Source organism: Meriones unguiculatus, chromosome 17 (genome assembly GCF_030254825.1).
Source record: "Meriones unguiculatus strain TT.TT164.6M chromosome 17, Bangor_MerUng_6.1, whole genome shotgun sequence".
NCBI classification, from domain to species: domain Eukaryota; kingdom Metazoa; phylum Chordata; class Mammalia; order Rodentia; family Muridae; genus Meriones; species Meriones unguiculatus.
In genome coordinates, this window is record NC_083364.1 from 61,081,655 (window position 1) to 61,106,264 (window position 24,610).

The following is a 24,610-nucleotide window of genomic DNA, read 5'->3' on the forward strand; positions in this document are numbered from 1 at the left end:
CAAGAGACAAGAGTTTAGGGGAGTAAAACAGAGACATTTGCTCTTCCATTGGCAATTTGTGATAACAGTTTAATTCTGTACATTAAGAAAATCAACGTTTACATATAGTTATGCTGCCTGTAGGTTACAGAGAACAGAAAGTGATTTAGATGGAATAATATGAGACGTATTCAAAGAAGAAAAATAGCTGTAGGTATAACTCTGTTTTAATGAAACTTACATTTAACATTTTATAGGTAAATACTTCAGCCTGCATCTATCATAGACCTTCTCCCTCCTGCAGTTGTCTTACCATTTTGAGATCTGGCAGAGGTAATATAAACGAAGAACACCAAGTGCAAGGATACTTGCAGCTCTCAGTACTGTTCATACTCGTCACATCCCCTCAGGTTGCTCACTACAGAGACAAGAGATAAATAAAGATCGAGACTCAATAAGGATGGAATTAGACAAAGTTCACATTCCTATATGTTCCTTCATCAACAAAACAGTGAGCTTCTGCTTTTAAAGCATAAGAGAAACAGAATGCTTCCTCTGAATAATTTTGATGTGTATGTTTCTTAGCGTGTAATTCTTTAAAGGTAATTGAGGGGGCCATAGACACGAAATCACTTGGCTTTATTCATATTAGTCTGAATCACTATGAAGTATATGAAAACATAATGGATGCCTTTCATACAGAATTTAAAATGAAAAATGCATATTATATTTGATATTACAATATCTTTTTATTGGGTTTCAAACTTGATTCCAATCTCTCTCATTTTTTTAATTTTATTTATTATTTATTACAACTTATTCATTTTGTATGCCAGCTGTAGCCCCCTCACTCTTCTCCGCCCAGTCCCACTCTCCCTCCCTCCTTCTTTTCCCCCATACCCCTCTCCTAGTCCACTGAAAGGGGAGGTCCTCCTCTCCTTGTATCTGACTCTAGCCTGTAAGTCTCATCAGGACTGGCTGCATCATCTTCCTCTGTGGCCTGGCAAGACTGCACCACCCCAGGGGAGAAGTGAGACAGTTTTCAAGTCTGTATCATCTAAAGAAAAGAAGGCAACATTAGCCAGACCTAGAATAAATGAATAAGTGAACAAATGAGTAAAAGAATAAATCATAATCATAGGAGTGAGTGTTTGCTGCACCCATTCAAGTTATTATCACAGCAATGGTGATGCAAACATTACAAGTACCATGGCAGGAAAGCCTTTGTGCTGGGTGAGAGTTTCTCCAGCTGCTACTACCTGAAAGGACCCAGCTCTAAAGCTCTGCCAACTTCCTGGAGAGATGTGGCTATACCGACATGCTGAGCAGGTGGCCTAACACACTTGACCTGCTTGCTGCTTCTCTTTTCTCCTCCCTTTTTCTGTGGTAATGACTTTGAACAATATCTTCAATAAAGACTACCTCATTTGAAAAGTCTTTTTACAATTTTTTCATGAACTTTTTCATGTATCTTATGAGAATGTTTTAATAATATATTTAGATTAATGATTGTCTTACTTCCTCCTTCCCTTTTCTTTGTCCAAACCCTGTCATGTATCACCCTCATCTTTCTTCTTACAAAAAAAAAATCTATCTAAAATTTATGTGGAGCTACAAAAGACTTTACAGTCAATCAATCACTAGAGGAAAAAATAAAAAGAAGCGATGTTGAAATGATCATACTCACTAATTTTTAAATAAAGATGTTTTAAATAAAGATGCCATAAAGATGTTGCTACCAAAACATGTTACTGGCACTGAAAAGAAAAAAATTACACAGTAACAGATAAGGATGGAAGACCCATAAGTAAACTCAAGTATAAACGGTCAGTCTTTTTCAGCAATGGTGACAAGAAGTAATGGAAGGTCTATCCAATAACAAATGTTGAGAAAGATGTAGATCTACAGGCAGAAGAATCAAATTGGACACTCAATATCTCACACCACATATGAAAATAAACTTGAAATGGGTTTAAGGAAGCTTAGATGAAGTATTTAAATCTGTAAATACATTATAAAGAAAAATGGAGACTGCTTTTTGGCATCATTCTTGGGAAAGATTTTTATTGCCTTCACAAGCATCGGCAGAAAAAACCAAGTGAGATTATGTAAAACTCAAAAATTCTACACAGCAAAGCAAGCAACCTGCAGGGTACAAAAGCAGCTCTTTGATCTTAGCTATCCTGATTGGGCTAAAATGAAACACCAAAGTAATTATTTGCATTTTCCCACAGCTTAAAGATATAAGATGTTTTAAAAATATTTCTCAGACGTTTGTATCTTTTCTTAGTTCTAAACCCAGAAATGTAATTCATTTTGGTTTGATGTTTACCCTTATAAATTCTCTGTGTCGTTAGATGCTACTCCTCTGTCACCTGGATAGCTGATTTTTTTTTCCAGTCTGTTCGCTGACTATTCACTTGAGTGACCATGTCCTTTACTGTACAGAGGCTTCTTAGTTTCATCAGGTCTCATTTATCAGTTGTTAATGTTTGTACTTGCACTACCGCTATCCTGTTAAGAAAGTCTTTTCCTATGCCTGTAAATTGAAGCATATTTTCTATTTTCTTCTCCATCAGACTCAAGGCATTATGTCTAATGTTGAAATCCTTGACCTTCTTGGATTTAAATGTTGTAGGTTTTTTGTTTGTTTGTTTGTCTTTCTTTTTATTTATTTATTCTTTATTACAATTTATTCACTTTGTACCCTGGGTGTAGTGCCCTCCCTCATCTCCTCCCAATCCCTCTCACCCTCCCTCATCTTCCCTTATGCCCCACCCTTTGTACCACTGAAAGGGGAGGTCCTCCTCTTCTATCTGACCCTAGCCTATCAGGTCTCATCAGGACCATCTAGATCCTCTTTCTCTGTGGCCTGGCAAGGCTGTACCCCCACAAGGGGAGGTGATCAAAGAGCCTGCCACTGAGTTCATGCCAGAGAAATCCCATGCTCCCTTTACTAGGGCACCCACTTGGAGACTGAGCTGCCTATGGGCTACATCTGAGCAGGAAGTCTAAGTCCTCTCCATACATGGTGAGAGATAATAATCTATTTTAATTCTATACACAGATATACAGCTTGACCAGCAACATTTGTTGAAAATGCCGTCATTTCTCCAGTGTGTATTGTTGGCTACTGTGAAAATCCAGATGGCTATAGGGATGTGGGTATTTATCTGGGTCTTCAATTCTACTTTCTTGAACAATGTGTCTGTTTTTATGCTAGTCCCATGTTATTGTCATTACTACAGCTCTATAGTATAACTTGAAATCAAGGACAGTGAGACCTCTGACAGCATTTTTTATTTTACAAGATTGCTCTGGCTATCCTCAGCTGCTTATGCTTCTATATGGATTTTAAGATCGGTCTTTCAATTTCTATGAAAAATGTCACTAGAAATTTTATTTGAATTACATAGAATACATACATTGATTTTGGTAGGATGATTATCTTCACATTAATCCTATCAATCCATGTGTGGTAGGGGATGTCCTTCCATCTGGTATCTTCTTCAGTGTCTTAAAGTTTTTGATGTTAAAGTCTTTCATTTCCTTAATTAGCTTCATACCAGGTCTTGTTTCTTTGTTTCATTTGTTAGTTTGAGGCCTTTGTGAAGGTGACTATTTCCCTGATTTCTTTCTCAGTGTGTTGTTATTGGTATATAAAAAAAGTTTTGGGTTGGAAATTTTGCATCCTGCTACTTTGGTGAATGTGTTTATCAACTGTAGGAGTTTTCTGGTGGAACCCTAGGGGTCTTTTATGCATAATACCATTTGCAAACAAGAATACTTGAAGTTCTTAATTTCTTATTTGTACCCTCATTTTTTTTCTCTTATCTTAGTCCTATGTGTAAGACTCTGGGCACTGTCTTAAACAGAGGTGTAGAGAATGGACATCCTTTCTTTGAACATGATTTTAATGGAAATGTCCTTCAGTTTTTATCTGCTTAGCCTGATGTTGACCATGAGCTCATTGTGTCTTACCGTCATTGAGTTGAAATATGAACCCTACATCCATAGATTGTTCAGAACTTTTATTATGAAGGGATGTTGAAGTTCATCAAAGGCTTTTTTCAAATCTCTTATCATATTTCCGTTCTTGGGGCTATTTATGTGGTATATTATATTTATTGATTTGTACGTGCCTTAATCTCTGGGATGAAGCAAACTTGAGTGGTAGATGAGGGGTTTTTGTTTTTGCATTATTAGCTCTTTGAGAATTTCATTCAATGTGTTTTGAGCATATTCACCCCTTACAGATAAATCCCTCTTCTCTACTCTCCCAAATTTTTGTTCTCTCTTGTTTCATCATTAAGCCCAATTTATGCTGGCCATTTATCCTTGAATGTGTGGTCTTCCACTGGAGCATAACTGACATACAATTAAAGAGACCTGACTCTCCCTTTACCAGCAGCTATCAACTGCTAATGGCTTCCTCCCTAGGGGTGGGACTTTATATCTACCTCCCCATCCTCATGCTGGAATTTGATCTGTCCTGAGCCTTTCTGAGACTTGTGCATGTTGTCATGATTGCTGTGAGTGTACATGTGCATTGTTTTTTCCAGAGATACTGTTTCCTTGTAATCACCCAATGATTCCTGCCCTTGATGTTCTCTACCTCCTTTTTTACAGTGTTCCCTAAGTTTTGGGAGGATGGTATCTGATATAGATATTCCATTTATGGCTGAAAATTCCGAAGTCTCTTATGCCCGGCACTTTGATCATGTGTGGGTCTCTGTGTTAACCACCATTAACCATAAATAGCTTCTCTGTTGAGGACTGGGAGATACGTTAATCTATGGGTATGATGATAAGTCACTAGAAGTCAGTTTAATCTGTCTGTGTAGCAGAATAACACTAATAGGTTCTCTTCCACATGGCCTACAATATGTCTAGTCATAAGTTCTTGGACAAAAACAGTAAGGCCAGGTATGGGTTTCATCTTGAGGAGTAGGGCTTAAATCTACTAAAAAGTGCTTGGTTGTTCTCATGATGTTTGTGCCACTGTTACACCAATATGCATGCCTTTCGAATCCAGTCTTTATTTCGGCCTTCACAAATTATTACATTGTTCTTCTAGATCCATAGCACTGTTTAGCTCTATGAAAGCTAGCCAGTAGGAATGAGGTTTCCATGTCAGTACCTGTAAAAACAAAACAAACAAACAAACAAAAAAACAGGTTTTACTTTCACAAGCCCGGGAGTGGCAGAGGCGAGACAGCAGAGTCAGCAAGAAAGGAGGTTCAAAGGCTTCAGTACTAGGAATACGGTGCTAGGAGGTGTTTGCTTCTCGTGTTTCTATCTTTAACTCTTAAGCTTGCAGGCTATTTGGGACTGCTGGTCATGGCTAGAAACTCTGAACCTTCTTAACTCTTAACTGCCAGGCGGACGGCTCTGGCTGCTGTACTTTACCTCTTAATATTTCAGGCTGGTAGTCTTGCTATTTGAGGCTGCTGGTTGCAGTGAGAAACTCTCTCCATGTATATACTTTAACTCTTAAATTTTCAGGCTAGTAGCCTTGCTACTTGGAGCCACCAGCAGTGGTGAGAAGAAAGAAAAACCATACATTCACACAAACATATGGGGATCCCACAGATCATTCATTTGAAAAAAAAACATATATAGACAAACAGAAGAACATATGTAAAAGTAGCTGTTATTAGTCTGGCTCAGCTGTGGTCTCAGAGGCTTACTGCCTTTATCTGCTACCTAGACCTAGTCCTAGAAGCTTCTAGCCTCCATACAATCAAACTAACCTAGGCTTAGAAATTTTTCTGCCTCTGAGACTTACTCCTTAATAAGTCATCTTTCCTTTTCTTACTGTGCTCTGGGCTGCTTGTTTTAACTCAGCTGTTGTGACTCAAACTCCTCTCCCAACTAAGTTATTCCATCTGGCTTCTTTCAACCTCTGAATTGCTCTGTTTCTCCTCAAACTAACTCAAGCAATCTGCTCCAATCTCCTGGCTCCTTCTCATTGTCTAGCTCATTTGGTCTTCACCTGAGTTCTTTCTCTGCAACCTGTCTCTCTATTACTGTCCCAGTAAAACTGCCTCCTCTCTCTCTCTCTCTCTCTCTCTTTCTCTCTGTCTCTTTCTCCATTGCCCCTTAAGCAGCTTCACTTAAGGAATCTCTCTTTCGAGAGTGTCGGGCATATCTTATTCTGTCAAGTCTTTCTCTGATTCATCACTATTTTTGCCACTCAATTAGACATCACTTTCAAACATGGTTGCTTCCTTCTACAAATTATTTTACTTTCATTGTTTTGAATTAAAGGCATGTACTACCACCCCTAAACCTAAGCTTTTCTTTACCTGAAACTTGCTCTATACCAGGCTGGCCTTGAACTCAGATTTGCTTGCCTCTGTCACCTGGATCAAAGGCATATTCGTATTCCAGCCTGATCACATAGACTTAGAAGGTCTTTGGATGTGATCTCTTGCCAGAACAGCCATGTTCTGAATTAACATTCCACCACAGCCATATTTTTGGATGAAGCAGAGAACACAAACACAAACACAAACACAAACACAAACACATACACATACATACATACATTTACAATCAGACAGACAGACAGATTTTTGGATGAAGCAGGTTGATCAACAGTTGGGCAGCCTCCAGGAAGTTCACCTGCGTGCTTTTGCCAATCCGGCAGTCAATGGCTCCCAGCTAGTACCAGTTTGATATCTCCATGTTTTGTGATTTCAGTATATGATGTCTTAAGTAACAAGATCTCACTGCCAGGTTCTAGAAGACAGATAATAGTATTGGCAGTAGTCTGTAGGGTTTGGTGGCCTATGGACCTTCTTTGGCCAACAACCCCAATATTCATAATAGTCATAGAATGGAATCAGCCTAGGTGGCTATCAACCGGTGAATAGGAATGAAAATAGGTAACCCCTTCCTGGAACTCAGCTTTTTCTTTGTTAGTCTATGGTGTCTTGTAGAGGTATTGTCACCATTATAGGATTATTTCATTATCCCATGATAATGAATATCCATGTAACTTTAAAACACCTTTAGTTTTATTCACTTCTCACCATATTCCCTTCTCTTCTTTATACTCTCATTTTCCCACCCCAACTTAAACCCTCCTTTTCATTAATCAACCTTAAGCCTTTATACCCCTGCTTTATGTTCCTCTCCCATAAAAGTCATTCTCCCTATTGTCTCTTACTAACTTCCTGATTTCTATGCATATTTAAAGTAATATATAATTTATATTAATATAAATTATAATAATATAGAACAATAGATAGTATAAATTATATATATGATGATTCGAAACTAACATCTGCAATTGAGAGAAAACATGCCATGTTTATCTCTCTGAGTCTGGGTTCTAGTGTGTTCTTGAACTCAGTTTGCAAGTAATTTATTAAAAATTTTTTCATCTCAAACCAACAGAGCCTAAAACACTGAGCCCTGGGGGCCCTAAAGAGAATGGTGGCCCAACCAGGAACAATGCATGGAGAGGACCTAAAACCCTGGTCCATAGACCCGGTCTCCCTAGTAAGTGGAGCAGGAACTTTCTCTAGCATGAACTAAGTGGCAGGCTCTCTGATCACCTCCCCCTAGTGGGTGCAGCCTTGCTAGTCCACAGATATAGTTCATACAAAAAAAAAGTTATTCAGCTGTAAAGAGAAATATTTAAGGGAATCAAACAAATTTATTACAAGAAATAAATAACTTGATTTGAAAATGGATGAAAGAATTGAACAGACATTTTCTAAGTATTTTTATAGCTATCATATTCAAACCTAAGATTAAGAGATACACAACTCCATCCTTAAGCCTAGAATTCTTTCCAAATTTCTTGTTCCAAAAAAGCATTGTCACCAAATAAACCAGTGTACAAACTACTAAGATAATTTTCAACTGCATTTGGTTCAGTCACCAACTTCTCCAGTTTTCTATCCTATAGATTAAGTAAAAACCTATTTCTTCCCATCTTTCAATTACTCACCACTATGGCTTGAATGTAAAATGTCACCAGAGGTTCATGTGTTTGAACACTTAGTTTGTAACTAACATTAGTGATTGGGGAAGTCAAACAACCTTTGCAAATGGTACATAACTTCCAAAAATAGGATACTTAGAAGTGAACCTTTGAAGATAATACCCATCTCTCTTGACAATGAGTTTTCTGCCTCATGGGCATCGACCACAATATAATGAGCATGATCTGAGCCAGCCCAGCCACTATCTCTTCTGTACCATGTCCTCTGGGCAAAACAAATCCTTCCTCCTTCAAGTTGCAATCTACTTTAGAAGAAATTAATTGTTAGGATAGATAATTGTTTGTTGATGTTATTCCCTGTGTTTATAAGTAAAATAATATAACATGCACTGTTTTGGGTCTAATTTATTTTATTTTCCCAATGTTTTAGAAATTCATCTATGTCATTGTGTACCCTTAGTTTAATCAATTGACTGTTTAATAGCTGTGCAATTTTTGGAAGTTCCACCAGTGACATCAGGGGAATGATTGAAGCTCTGTAGTTTTCTCCATCTGATTCTGTGAGTGAGATGAGTTATTGTAACTGAGGAGAGATTATATTCTAAGGAGCAATAGAGAAAAAGAATACTGAGAATTAGGAATTTGGGGGCAATGACAACTTAAAGCCTAGAGAAACAGAAAGGTGACAAAGAAAAACTGTAAAGAGTCTACAGTTTCAAACCGGGCTATTAGAGTGTAGGTAGGAAACTCAAAGCCACAATTATGCCAGGTGAGTCTGGTGCCAAGAAACTGGCAGTCTTGAATGCAGGAGAAAGAAACAGTTTCCACAAGGCTAAAACCCATTGTATGGATTCTTGACAGTGTCTTTTTAATGGCATATCAACATTAGAAAAAAAAAAAAAACATCATGTTATTCTGCCTGTTTCATGCACTATAACCAATCACCGACCTGAGGAGGGCCTGTTGTTTAAAACTAAAATTGTCTTGAGACCTAAGAATAAAGAACTAGTGTGCTGGAGAGATTTCTCAGTGGTTATGAGCACTAGCTGCACTCCTAGAGGACCTGGGTTCAATTTCTGGAATCAGTGACCCACAACCATTTGTAACTACAGTTGTAGAGGATTCAAGGCTCTCTTCTTGCCTCCTCAAGCATCAGGCACACACATGGTGTACAAATATACACATAGACAAAACACTTACACACATAAAATAAATAAGCTTTGAAAGAGAAAGAGAGAACTATCATAAATGAAAGTACCTAGCTAGGGACACCCTGCCCCAGTGTGTAAGCAGGGAGACCACTGTAAGAAACAGTGGTGAAGAGTCACATGGAGATCAGCTCAGAAGTTTAAGCAGCATGAAGCTTGTGCTGTGGTTCAGGAATAGCTGTGTACTGGCCACTCAGACACCAGACTCAGACAGATGGAAGTTTATTGAATGCTTAGCCATGTCTGGCCAGTCAGGGACACAGTCTGAATTTGGAGACAAAAACAATGACCCTGAGCTGAACTCAGTGTAAGTTTTTAAAGGAAAAAAAAAATCATAACTAAACAGAAAGAATCAATTCTATTTTGCCTAACCAAGCAAGAAGAATCAATTCTATTTCAGGTACCTTGTGCCTAGGTAGCTAGACAAAGCATTTTAAGCTGATTGGCTGATACTTAGGGTAGGGAAACTTTGAGGACTGTTCCAGAGTAAGGAACATAGCATGACATTGTGGTCTTGCTTAAACAGAACATAAATTTATCATCAATTCAATCAGAACATTCAACAAGTATTGAATTTTAGGTAAAAAGATATTTTTATGTCAGGCAGGCAGGGCCTGAGACCTTGAAGTCATTTTCAATGGAGACTAAAGGCAAAATGGCTTCAATTATGCTAAAGAAGAAAGCAGGTGTCAACAGAGGAGCAACAGTTATGCTAAAAACTAAAGTAGGTCTCAGCAGAGGGACTGTAGTTATGTAAAATGCTTTTTTGTGATTTTTAAAATTTATTATTTATACAGTACTTTGCCTGCATGTGTGCTTTCATGCCAGAAGAGGGCACCAGATGTCACTATAGATAGCTGTGAGCCAACACATGGTTGCTGGGAATTGAAATTTTGGAAGAACATTCAGTGCTCTTAACCTCTGAGCCATCTCCCCAGCCCAGTTATGCAAAATGTTAAAGCAGGCCTCGGCAATTGAGTTGTGGAAGGCCCATTGCTCAGTGCCTGGTATTTGAGGTGAATTGTGAGCCATATTGCCCATGGATTACTGCAGAAGCTTATGATTCTGAGCCTGTAGCAAGAGAGCTTCTCAGCCTCCACAACTGTCTTATTGTGACATATGGTTTGTTGCCTGCTGTGAGGACCAGCTCTGGGCCCACATCCAGCGAACTGCTCATTTCTATAAGCTTTCTTGTTCCCACAGGGTTATGTAGAGCCAGGTACTGAAAGTGCTGAGACTTGCAGGGAAAGTGCCAGGTTCCCTCAAGTCTCTATTTCCAATGCAAAATGTCAGCGCTCTGTTGGCTCCACTCCATGAGGCATTGGAGGCATCCCACTTGCCTTGGAGGATGGCCATTCCTGTGGTGTGATCTTTGAGGCCAATGAGAACGTAGTCTCCACTGCAGAGACTACAATTTACCACAGCAATCAACTGCTGCCACAATTCTTCCAATGTAAGCCTCTGAGGTTGATGCAGCTGTAATACCAACACCTCGTTGAACAAAGCGACCCTCAGCCAGGACAGAGTACCAACCAGTGTGGTGAGAACAAAAAGGAATCTAATGTGGACTCCAGACACAGCCCCTCTACCCTTACGAAGAACTGGAAGATTCTAATGCTATAGAATCAAAAATAAATCATGACTGGTTTTATTGGTTTTTTCCTTTTATTCTATTGCTTCATTTTTTAAAGTATTTTAAGTTTTTTCCATTGTTTTTCCTGTTCTCGCCTTTACCAAATGTTGTTTGCATATTTCCTTCATTTGCTTTGTTTAACCTAAAGTATTTATTTTCTTTAGAATCCCACACATGAATTCGCTATATTTGTGTCTTTTCCAGCCCAACTCAGCGACAACATGTTCCTCTGTCCACCGCAGCCTTCTCTCATACTTGTCACGGCCAATGCATCTCTAGTTCCACCTTTCTCCACCACCCACTCACCTCTCCATTCGTCTACCTTTCCCACCTCCCCATCAAATGTCATTAGTTGTAGTGGCATTGGAAACTATAGTATGTCATATATGTATATGTTTTTTTTTTCCCAAAACAGTTTTGCATGTAAATATTCATTGCAATGAGTCATTGGTCTGGTTCAAGGTTTTGGGTTTCTGAAGCACCATAATCACTGGACCATTAACAAGACCCATCTCAGATATCCTGCTGTTGCCCAGAGTCAGGGTGATATTGCAAGGAGGCAGGGTATCTGGGGACAGGTTTTAGGGAAGCTCCTGGCTGCCGCTCATCTCCCAGCCCTCAATGTTCACCACCCCAAGGTTCTCCAGGCTCAACCTTTGTGCCTACAGCCTGCAGGTAATGCTGCTTTCACCCCACTCTCAGTCTCCCAGAAGGGCAAGCAGCGGAGAGAGCAGCTACAGCTGCTTCATGATGGCTGCTGGATGGTGAGCCTCAGACTGGCTCCATTCAGTTGTGACATGTTTCTGAGGAAGCTCCAGACCACTGCACACTACCCTGACCTCAGCGCCAGCTGCCCTGCAGCTTGGTTCACCAGGCATAACTGTTGAGCTTGTAGGCTGGAGGCCAAACTCCTGGCCATGGTCTCCGTCTGTCAGCAGGAAAGGAACTACTTTTATCTTTATTAATTTTTCACATTATAATACAAAATATTCTAAAGTATGTGTCATTTACTTCTTTCATTACTATAGTCACTGCTGCATTATAGTTTTAATGATTTTTGTTGTTGTTGTCTATTTCACTTGTCTTTGGTGTTTTTACCTTTACCATAGATGTTTTCTCCTGTCTGGAAACTACTGAGGATTGAACTCTGGGAGGAGGCTGCTCATTAAAATAATTCTCATGCAAATGATAAGAGATAGCCATCCCAAGAGATACTTAATTAAAGAAGCACAGAGCAAGACATGTGAAAAGATAATGCAGCATGGCCTGTTCCAAAGTTCATTATTCTTCAATACCTGAATCAAAATGGACTGACATGGTAAAGTTCCACAGAACAATTCAAATGCTGGGATTAGGGTGGGCAGTGTGCACATGCGTGTGGTGTCACATATGCTTGTATTTGAATGTGTGCGTGTTCTGTGTAGACACTTGCATGTACATGAGTGAATGGGTTTGTTTAAAGACTTTAGGTGTCATTCTTCTGGGGATTTCCCTTTTATTTGTTGAGGCAGGGTCCTCACCAACCTGAAGTTTGCTGAGTAGGCTAAACCAGTCATCCAGTAAGTAGGTGAGCTACAGACATACAGAGGCCCACCTGTCACCACATAATGCAACGTGGGAGAGGAAAGATAGATGTCCAGAGACCAGTCCTTCAACATGCCATATGGGCGGGCTGTAGGCATGTGTTTTGACATGCCAAGTGGTGTGGGCAGAGAAGGTCACCCAGAGGCCCATCAGCTGTGGAGCCCCCCTGCAGCAGAAGCCACTACAATGCGCAAATGTGTGCTAGACAGGTAGAAGAGGAAGAGAAGCAGAACAGTTTGAGCATTGTGAAGAAAGATGGAACTAGAGAGTTGAGAGTGGAGAGAAATAGCCTGCTGTGAGTAGTTAGCCCCAACTCCACCACCTGAAGCCATGGTGAAGTCCTAGCCCATGCTGGATGGACCAGATATGGTTTGTGGCCATGCAGTAGCAGGGGTGTCCAATGGCCATGCAGAACTGGACCCACCTTTCACTTTATGCAGCACTCTGGAGAGCTGGCCCCACCTCTCACCAGCTGCAGCACTCAGCTGAGATCCAAGCGGGCCCTGCACCTTACATGGGCAGCACAGTAGAGCCAGCCCTGGTAGAGGGGGCTGGAGTGCATTGGCCCTGAGAGCATAAAAGCAAGAGAGCTGACTCTGCTCCATGCCGGTTGCAGCACTGGGTGGACTAGCCAAGGTAGTGCTGGAGAGCTCACCCTGGCAGTACAAATGTGGGAGGCCTGGATGGCTGTCCAGTCCCAGATCCAGGGCTTTGAGTTGGCCCACCCCAAAATCCACCTCATCTGTAAACTGTTGGAGCACCTGAAAGGGCCAGTTCCACTGATCCAAAGCTGCCGGATTTCCTGCATGACACAAGGAAACAACAGGATAACCAGGAGGAGTCCTGGTGAAGATATTGATGGTGTGAAAGAAGCCAGAGACCTGGAATCAGACCAATGACTTGTTATAGTGAACATTTGCAAGTGAAGATGTGTGAACAGAGGAGGACACTGTGTCCACAGCTTTGTTTTGTTTGTTTTTATTTTCATTTAGGGGGAGGTAGCAAAGGTAAAGGGGCTGATATGAGGGGGACAGGGAGATGAATGGAATAGGAGTGCATGATGTGAAACTCACAAAGTACCAATAAAAAGTTGGGGGGAAAAATAGAGGAAAGAATAGAACATTAAGTCTACAAACCAGTGAACCTCACCATAAACAAAAGAGATACAAAGTGATACAATACAAAGATACAAAGAGATACAATACAAATTTGTGCCCGGAGTGACGGCATATGCCCTTAATCCCAGTACTCAGAAGCCATACAGGCAGGCTGATCTCTATGAGTTCAAGGCCAGTCTGCTCTTCAGAGTGAGTTCCAAGGCAACATGGTGAGAGTTTGTCTCAAAAAAGTAATCTCTCAAAAATAACTCTCCAAGCAAAAGAAACTAACTCCTGGAATATCCCTAACAGCAGAGTAAAAGAGCTCTACAATGACAACTTTAAAACACTGAAGAAAGTAGACACTAGAAGATGGAAAGACCTTTTATATTCTTGGACCAGCAGATAACGTGATGACTTGTCTATAGCATAAATTCAAGGTAATATGGCATAACTGACACATAGAAAAACATTGTTGATATTCATACAACTTGTAAATGGAAATATATTTTCTTTCCAGATAATCTGACAACAAAAGATCGCATTTTTAACCACTATGTTTTACTGACTCTTTGTGATTTTCCAAAGTGATCTATACCTACTTGTGATTAATTGGAAAAGGAAGTGAAATGTTTTCCTTTTTAAAATTCATGTATTCTCTTTACATCCTAGTTGCAGCACCCCTCCTCTCCTGCGGGTCCCTTCCCTAGCACACCCCTTCCCTCCCCATTCATCCCTCTCCTTCTCCTCAGAGAAGGGGGAGGTACCCCCGGGGGTACCAACCCACTCTGTCACATTAAGTCTTTGCAGGATTAAGCACATCCCTCTCCCACTGAGGCCAGAGAAGACAGCCAGGTTAGGGGAAAGAGATCCAAGTGAGGCGTCAGCGGCAGAGAGGGCCCCACTCCAGTTGTTGGAGGATCCACTTGAAGACCACCCTGCACATCTCCTACATATGTGCAGGGGGCCTACAGTCAGTTCATGCATGCACAGTCTCTGTGATTCCCCATGGGCCCAGATTCTGTAGGTCTTCTTGTGGAGTCCTTGACCCCTCCTGCTCCTTTGATCATTCTCCCAACTCTTACATAGGACTCCACAATCTCTGTCTAATGGCTGGCTGTGGGATTCTGCATTTTTTCCCATCTCTGCTAGGTGAAGCCTCCCAGAGAAGTTATGCTAGGCTCCTATCTATAAGCATGGCAGGGTAACATTAATATTAATACTTATTAATAACTTTAAGGAAGGAAAGAAGCTTTTGAATCACTCAGAACCCCCCTCATCCAGCCCCAGAGCTCCCCCTTCCAGCACCTGTAGATCTCCATGTCAAATAGTATTCATGTCAGCAAGTCATTTTGACAGAAAGCTCGTGTTTCCACTGTGTTCATCGCTGTTTTTTGATACTTACAAATAAAATTATTTTCTTGATATAGGAAGAGGTAGCACCTTAAAAACTATGCTTACTATCCAATATGAGAAATAAGTATCATTAATCACCATTCCAGGAAGAAAAGATACAGTTACCTTATTAACAGGATTTAGCCTTTATTGTTGCCTAAACCGTTTGACTGCTTTTCATTAGTCTTCTCTTTCCCCCTCCCCGTGTTGACAAGTACATTAATTTTCATTCTGTTAAGAAAAAGTGTGTTCAAGGACCAAATATATCAGGGCACAGGGGTCTTTCATGAGACTGTTTTTCCAACCAAGGACCATGTATGGATATAACGTAGAACCCCTACCCGGATGTAGCCCCTGGTAGCTCAGTGTCCAAATGGGTTCTCTAATAAGGGGAACAGGGACTATTTCTGCCATGAACTCAACGGCGAGCTCTTCGACACCACCACCCCTACACACACACACACCCGAGGGAGGGGCAGCCTTGCTAGGCCACAGAAGAGGACATTGCAGCCAGTCCTGAAGAGACTTGATAAGCTAGGGTCAGATGGAAGGGGAGGAGGTCCTTCCCTATTACTGGACTTGGAAAGGGGCAGGGAGAAGAGGGTAGGATTGGGAGGGTATGAGGGAGGGGGCTATGGCTGAGATACAAAGTAAATAACCTGTGATTAATATAAAAAATAAAGATAAAAAAATTAAAAAAAAAAGAGCAAGTGTGTTGCAGGTGGGAATGTGTGTGCTATGCTTCCATCTTATGGCAATATTGTGCTATTACATCATAATGAACATGGCTCACTCTAGTGCCATGATCCTGTACAGAAAAACTGTGCTCTCACTCTTGCTGGGTGTGAAAGGGGAGTGAAAGAACTATACTCTGTAAGAACTGCATCATACTAGGAAATAGAACTGTTGATTAAGAGCAAAGATTTAGGGGGAAAAATCACATGTCTTAGACAATTATATTTCTGACATCCCATATGGTTCTAATTTTATTTATTTATTTGCTTATTTATTTATTTATTTATTTGGTTGGTTGGTTTGGTTTGGTTTTCCAAGACAGGGTTTCTCTCAGTAGCCTTGACTGTACTAGAGTCACTTTGTAGACCAGACTGGCCTTGAACTCACAGCAATCCACTTGCTTCTGCCTTCCCACGTCCTGGGTTTACAGGTATGCACCACTAAGCCCAGCCTCCAATTATATTTAGTTCCCATTATAAATTTAAAGCACAAACAGATGAATTGATGACTTATTACGTAGCCCCAGCTTCAGTGTACAGTTGATTTTCCCTAAATCCAGGAAAAACATCTGTAGTTTCAAACAACTATGGTTCCAAATTTATTATCAAACATTGTGCCTACGTGGAACATATACAGCCGGTTTCCATTATCTTCAAAAATACTCCAGTGTGACAGCTATTTACAGAGTCTGTACTGAGCTAAAACTACGAGCAGTCTAGATTTACAGTATAAAAGAGGAGCCTGTGAGATGACTCAGTGGGTAAGAGAACCTGTTGCCAAGCCTGATGTCCTGATACCCTGAGCTTGATTCCCAGGACCCACATGGCAAAAAAGGAAAACTGACCTGCAAAAGTTTTCTTCTGATTTCCACATGTATGTACACACACATACAAAGAGAGAGAGAGAGAGAGAGAAAGAGAGAGAGAGAGAGAGCGCATGCACAAGGGCAAAACAAATGAATAAATCTAATAAATAATTTATCTCTTGGGGTGTGGATTGATTAAATACAGGTACATCATCTCATGTACAAGACTTGAGAATCATTGAATTTCAGCCTCCTTAAGCTCCTGGAACCAGTTCTCCAGTAACACTGTGGGGTGACTGCATAAAAAGAGAAGAGGTAAAGAGCTGATATGGACCAGATGACCTTCAAAAGTCTTCTGGATCAACGTTCCATGACTACAACTTCCAGATCAATATATTTGGTCTATGTGACATCCTGCAAGTGCACTTGGAAATTGCTGGAACATTGGAAATATTATCGTTGTTGTTATTGTTGTTGATTGCATTTGATCCAACCTTAAAAGAAGCTTGGCTTTCCTCTTATTTTTCTTTATGGGCTAATGATAGCTACTTGCCCAAGAAGAATCTGAGAGCACAGCAGGCTTTCTGAGTTCACACTTGGTTCCTTGCCAGAGAAACAGGAAAATACCCTCAGAATGGAGGAGGAGTGAACAGGAGACAATTTATGCAAGGGACAGCTGAGGCTACTACAAGGTTTGGCGGGAAATGTGGTTTGCTTTGTTTCCTGGTGGTCACCACTTTCTCATTTTGACAGATGTGGTTTTCTGCTTTTTTTTTTTTCCTCCTTAAGATGCTTACTGGGCTTGCAAAGGAAAATGCTGAAGGGATAAGGTCAACAAGCTGCCTCAGCACCAAGAGACAGATGCTTCGTTTTAATTGAATGAGAACTCTGAGACCTCTTAGGAACCAACTGTTTCCACTTTAAGCCGCTGGCTTGCTGTTATTTTTATGTAGACTATTTCTGACTTAAAATTCATCACCAAAAATCATAAACACTTTTTTTTACGTCTTTCTTAAATACTGCAAGTAGTTGGTATAGAAAATAGATGTAATTAAGAGTCGAGATGAGAACATTGTTGATTTGTCCTTACAACGAAGGGGCAGTTCAGTGACAAATACAGTGTGAGAGGATCTGCATATTGTTTCAGAGAGACTTGTGAACGTAATGTCTTCTGCTTCTCCTCCTCACCCCCATTATCTATTATCTATACTGCAAAGGAGGAGAAGAAATAGAGAATTGTGTGAGAAGAGAAGGAAAAGAGGAATGGAAAAAAGAAGAACATACTTAAAACACAAGAAGCTCTAATGCTTGGGCTAAAAAGACATACAATCTAAGTTAAAATACATTCATGTGATAAGTTAATAACAACCTATACAAGATAGTGAGTTTGCAAGTCTATCCAAAGCAGTTTGCAGATCTTATCACATTGTGTTTGTCACTGTTGCCCATCTTCCCATGATCTTGTTGGAGAGCCGTAACTTCACTGAATGCCCCCATGCAGTGACATTTCACACTCATATGGTGAGCTGGCTAGTTGTCTCCTTATCTTGACACAAGCTGAAATCATCTGGGAGAAGAGAACCTCAACTGAGAAAATACCACGTTAAGATTGGCCTGTAGGTAAGCCTTTTGATTAATAATTGATGTGGGGAAGCCCAGCCCATTGTGAGTGATGCTACCCTGGGCAAGTGGTACTGGCATATATAAGAAACCAAACTGAGTAAGCCATGAAGCTCAAGCCAGTAAGCAGTGTTCCTCCATCATCTCTGCTCCAGTTCCCGCCTCCAGGTTCTTGCTTGAGTTCCTGCCTGACTTGCCTTAATGTGGACTGAGAGCTGTAAGATGAAGTAAATCCTTTCCTCCCCAAGTTGCTTTTGGCCATACTTTATCACAGCAATGGACACCCAGCTAAGACCTACAGGGAATATTACCAGCCAGAATTTTTACACTCTGTATGTAGGTAGCAGGCTTTCAGGAGCATGTATGGCCAAATTTAACGGTGACAGGCAAATGTTTGGCACATTATCCAGTACAGTAACGTTTCATTTAGAGGTTGCTTACCATATTTAAACTTAAGTTGAATTATTTTTTGTTATGAAGGGAATAAACCGTCATCTCAAAATGAGATTGTTTACTTGAAAATATAGTAATATGATTTTTCTGCTCTGCAGGGAGTTCCGTGTGTTTGAGGAGAGGAAATTATTCCTCTCTGGATTAAATGAAGCCATGAGATAAAAGAGAAGGTCTTGCAGTGTGTAATTAAGATTAAATTAATCATCTTTTTCTCATTAAGCATATTCTTTTACAGTCATTACATATATTCAAATTATATTGCATTGGATTAAGAGGATTAGCGCTTCTTTGTCTGCTGAGGACAGCGGCTGAGAGTTTATTGCGCGGGGAGTCAAGCATCCTATTAGGAACCTTCCCTGGAAAAGGGGGAAAATGAAAACAACAGAAACCTTGTTTTCCTTGCAAAGAGGCAGACATACACATGCCTATGAGTGATGCCGTTCTATTTAATCTAAGGGAGGAAAAGACATCACTGAAGGCAATGACTGCTTTTTTTCTCCTGAGTTCACATTTATGATGTGATATTTGTTTTTGTTTTGTTTTGTTTTGTTTTGTTTTTGAAAGACTCGTGGACAGGGAATTTCAACAGCTGCATTCCTTTCTTCTGGAAGACATGGTCCCAGCTGTTTGGTGGGTCTCCTTCACCTGCACCTGGATCACACTGATGCCAGATGCTTCTGCAGTCAAGAGGTCCCACCAGCAATGCCTTTCTTCACTGAAACAAGCCCGGTAAGACACTGAAACAGTCATCAGTTACTTCCTGGTTTCTCTCAACAGCTGCCTCAGACCCTCTGCTAATCTAGAAACCTATCATTAAGAGAAGCAGTACCTGTGTCTGGAATAGCACTGACTCATCAGAAAGAAAAAAAAAATCATCTCTGGAGAATATCCAAAGACATGATCTCATCCATCTTTGGCATTGTTTGTTTAGTTATTTTTATTTGGGGAGCAAATAGTGAAATGTGTCACATGTGGACCATCTTTCAGGGAGTGTGTTTCTTCGAGGAGGAATGCACTTATTATTAGTAATGATACTTGTCTACAGTTTCTTCAACTTCTGAATTAACAGTTTAAGAAACAACTTCTCTCCATGTCGATTTTGTGTGTGGCGGGGAGGGGGGTTGTATTGTAAAGAGATAGCGTTAAAAAAGCATTAAGGCCATTTGTTATCTGTGGAAAATAGTGTCCCTGTATTTAAAATACCTTTCCAAAGGTCAGCCCGTCATCATTGGTATTTTTCCATCAATAATATGGGATGCCTGGATATAATCATATATCCAGGGGAAAATCAGTGTGTTACAACAACCAGGGCATTGCAACATGCCTGGGGCTCTCCAGGTTTTGCGGAGAGTTCTCCGAGTTGCCCAGCCTTGCAAATGGGACAAATTAGACACTCTTCTCCCCAAAGAATGTCCTTGCCAAATTCTTCCTTTGTTATAAGATTTCTCAAAAGACTTAGTCTGTGAAGTAACAGATGTTGGACAGATTGCCCTGAATGTCTTGCATATTCCATATCCGTGAAACACCGAAAGATCAGGAGAAAGAACAAATACATTTGATCAATACCTTCAAAATGGGCAAGTTTAAGAAGATCAGAACTACAGTCCCGATTCCTGTCCTGCTTTGTACTTTTAAAATATATATTAATTGAAATATAATGTCATCATTTTCCTCCTCCCTTGAGCTCTTCCAATGTTCCACACACTCTCAAGCTGATAGCCTTTTCTTATTTGACTGTTATTGCTACACAAACACGCATACACGTGTATGTATACATATGTGTATGCAGAGACATATAAATGAAACCATTTTGAGTCCATTCTTTGTTGTCTGTGTATATGCAGTTTCAGGGCTGATCTATCTGCACTGATAACCACTAAGGGAGCTCCTCCCTGGGGGAGGCTAATTCTCCAGCAGTTGTTAGTCACTTTTTTGTTCTTTCTCTAGAAGTGGGACCTTGGGACTCTTCCACAGTCCACAGTAGCATGATCATTGCCATTGTTCCAGTCTTGTTTATGTCACTGTTTTCTAGGAGAGATTGAGTCACAGCAGACTTCCATGCATTTAGCTCTTAAATCTTTCCACCTATGACAATGGCCGTCATGGCAAGATATGGTAAGGGTGCAATTAAGTGCCATTCACATGTTGGTGCCAACCAATAGCTGAGTGAACTTAAAGGTCCATTCAACAGGAAAGAAATCATATATGGTACTGGAGACCTAGACAACAAACCTGAGATGGCACAAGGTTTTACTGAGGATAGCTCTTTTTGGGATCCTCTTCAAAGAAATTAAGCATGTGAATGTTTGGTGAGTATAAGGTTATGCCAGACTATATGTGGTTTTTGCTTTTGTTTGTTTCAGATAGCTTCCAAAATTCATGTAGTTTATTTCATAATAAATGTTAAATATTGTCTATCATGTAAAGCAATAGATTTTTTTTCCTGGATGTTCCATAACTGCTTAAAGAAGGAAAAAAACACATTATAATAAGAATTATAATAATAGCTATTCCTTAATACTCGTCCACATCCATGGCACAGTGTGGAGAAAAAACATCATACAACTAATATCATCATTTGGTCCCATCAATAGAAGGGGATCATCTGCTCCCTTAGAAGAGTGCATACATGATCAGTCAAGATCTTATCAACAATCCTTCAAGAAAGGGGCCTGACTCAACAGTTACCTCTAAACTACTGGCAATTAATGGATTCTAGAATGAAGGAATCACTGTATTTAGTTCAGTACCCTCTTCCCAACATCCAACAGATAGCTCCAAACATGTGATCACGGTGACTGCCTGGTTAATTTCAGTAGGTGACAAAACAAAGCAAATGAGAGAGAAATTTGTTTGCATGGTGGGGAGTGAACAATGGTGGCAGGGAGGCAGGCGATAAAAGCAATCAGTAGGCAGGGTTTGCGTGCATGACGCTGTCAATAACAGTAATATTTTAAAAAGCTGTGCTCTCCTGTATGTGTACCACCTATTCCATGTTTTTTATTAAGTCAACAGGAAACATGAAACCTTTCTGGGAAGGAGGAAACTTTTCCCTTAGGTTACATGTTTCTTTCCTCTAGAGGAAAGCCTGGGGTATCTGCTGTCTGAAGTCCAGATGCTTATTTTCCGCGTCTCTGTGTAATAACTCAAGAACCCTTCAGGCCACAAGCCAGAATGTGATTCATTAAAATTCCTATCAGCTGCTTTTGTGCTGCGGTGAACAATCCCCTAGGGCACGGAGGCTTGTGGAAACCACCACCCTGGTTCAAAGCACCCACCCAGGATGAAACAGAGGCACTTTCCCTGAATGAACACAGGCATCCAAGAGCCAGCTTCTACACTGCTTGCTCTCAGCACTCCCTCACGCAAATTGTAAAGCGTTTGACAAAAACAAACAAACAAACAAAAACAGAAATGACTATAGAGCTTGCTCCATCCAGAGAAGTAGGGCCAAGCTTCTCCATACTTACGTTGTAAATAAATATTGTGACATTCTCTGCGTAATGCCCAACCTGATTGAGCATTACAACAAAAAGGAGTGGCATAACTGATTGATAATGTACCCCTTAATAATGCAGGAAAAACCAGCAAAGTGTAGGTGAAATGAAGACATAATCTTTGTTTGAAAGTCACACACGTTAGACGCCCTGCTTTCCACTTGTATCAACTCTTCTCAGCCCAGCTTTCATGCAGTCGGGCCTATGTATATTATATTAATAGAGCGATTTAGTTTCAGTAAGATTGTAAACTTGCTTTCCATCCAAAGATATCCTTTTCTTAGGCTAAACATTTTAAAAGTCTTTTATTCTAATATTCTACTTGCTTTTAAGAAAGATGGTGGGGAAGAACACGGATAAGAAAATGTTTGTCAAGTGAAAATGTCTTTTTCTGCCTGGAAAAGACATCTGCTTCTATTGTAATGACGCTGTCCTCAGGCTGTTTAGGCCTATTATAGCTCTCCGGTAGAATTCAGTAATTACTAAACCATCCTACAATGGCCCTGTCAATATCTTATGACAATGTCCTTATTTGTTTGTTTATTTTATTCATTTATGCATACTTTAACTGTAACTTACTTAATTATACGTTTTACAAGCTAAACTTACTATTTTATAGCAGGCTTATAAATCTTCTGGAAACTAAGCAATTGGCTCTTAATAACTGTTCAGAGCACTCTAGAACAGACCTGTATAGTAATCTACAAATTACTCTGAAGGCTACAATCAGGGTGCATACCTTGAGCGTTCTAACCCAAGCCCAGCACTGGTGGGAAAAGTTACCCAATATGGTTGTGGAAACATTAGCACAAGTAGCAGATTTCTGATCTTTTTCAAACAAGACAGGAACTCCAAGTTTCATATTAAATTTTGTAACTTCCAGTACCGTGTGAGCTCCAAATAATTTCTACAGACCAACTCTAAAATTGCTTCAGTTTCCCAACTCCGCGAAAAGGTGTGAACCCTGAGCTCTGAGCTCGTGACCTGGCAGAGACCCGGATGAGATGCAGTGGCTCCTGGGAAGCAACTTTCTGGCTGTCCCGTGCAGGGAGATGTTCACCCGTACAGGTGTTCCCTTTGAAGGAAAAGGATATTGAGTGCACTCAACCATGCATTCCGGACGGAGTTCTCGTGTCTAGGAGCTGTTCGGGCAAGGCCACGGGTCTCTCCTCATCCTCCCTAAGGCTACTCACAGCATCGGGGACCTGGAAAGGAACACTGGATGCCCAACTAGGAAGATTTTCTTAGTGTTGAAAAGCAGGGCAAGTTATTTCCCTGCTACTTTACTATATTGTGAATTTGTACCTATATAGCATAACAGAACTTTTTGATAGATTTTACATTTTTTTAAAATAAAAAAAAAATGTGATTTATAGCACCGTGTGGGTTTCAATCTGGGCTTCTGTGTTCGCTTGTGATAGAGCTTGAGTAAGAAAATGTTCTTCCTGAGTGAGATCACTACATCACTCAACCCTTATCAGAGAAGCTCCTTCCTGCAGTAGACAACAGAGAGCACAATTGCACAGTGCGCAGAGAGGGAGAGACTGGAGCACTCGTTCCTGAGTGAGGTGTCTTTATCAAGCCGCTCCCCTCAAGGCGCAGGGATTTATGAAGAGGGGGCAGAAAAAAAATCACTAGCCAGAGGTGTGAACGACTCCAAGGAAATGGGACTGATGTACATACGAAATCATAGAAACCGTAACGGCGCATACAAGGCCGGTCCCAGGCCGGAGAAGAAGTGGGCACAAAGTCCCACCCCTAACCGAGACGCTATTTGCAATTGATACCTTCTGGGAAAGACAAAAGTTCATTTTCTCCAGCGGAGTGTCATCGGTTACATCATCCGTGCGCCAGCACCGGCTTGTACTCAGGAGTACTTGGCCAACACAAAACTGGCTCCGAGTTTGTTTGGTTGCCTTTGTCGTTATTGTTAACGGTTTGATGACTGGGGGGTCTTTACCGGTTGCTTTGTTCATTTTTTGTTTTTGGAAATTTTGTTTTTGAGTTAATGGGTGGGGAGTGAGGAAGATCTGGAGGGACTTGGAGAGAGAACGGAATATAGTCAAAATATGTTGTATGAAAATTTAAATAATAATGATGATAAGGAAAAGTCATCATGATAATAGGACATGCTCAAAGAATGACAAGAACAGGTGACTTCTAGAATGACTCAAGAAGATGGATTGGATGTAAGGGTTTCCAAGCTCATTTTTTTCCCCAAAGATAATGAGAGACAATTTGCTCAGTTGCTAAATATGAGTGACCATGCTCTAAAACACAAATTCAGGTTACCCCATGTACCATATTCCAATGTACTTTGTGAGGTTTTCTTGTTGTTGTTTTGTTTTGGGTTTTTTAAATAGAATTTTAAATACAACTATTACACACATTATAAATAAACAATATCTAATTGCATATAATTCTAAATATATATGTCAAAAGTTTTCAAAGCAAACACCTGTATTCATGAGGCTTCATGTATCTTTAAGGGCACATGGAAGCTATCTGAGGGGCATGTCGTCTTGTGCAATCTCTAAAGAGTTTCAGGATTCCATTCTTTATGACCTCCTTATGAAAGTAGATTAATCCCGAAACTCATCACAGTCTCCTTCATCACCCCCCATTGTCACTTAAGACTCTGTCTCAT

The 24,610-nt window shown here is 40.4% G+C and overlaps 1 protein-coding gene across 1 annotated transcript in view; it reads left to right on the forward strand.

Moving 5' to 3' along the window:
• The first annotated feature begins 19,079 nt into the window (after nucleotides 1–19,079).
• The window catches only part of Gabrr3 (gamma-aminobutyric acid type A receptor subunit rho3), a 46,472-nt gene continuing 40,941 nt past the window's right edge, over nucleotides 19,080–24,610 (forward strand). The window contains exon 1 of the mRNA XM_021660553.2: nucleotides 19,080–19,195. Coding sequence (XP_021516228.1) covers nucleotides 19,080–19,195 — 116 coding nt within the window. The remainder of the gene's footprint in view (nucleotides 19,196–24,610) is intronic.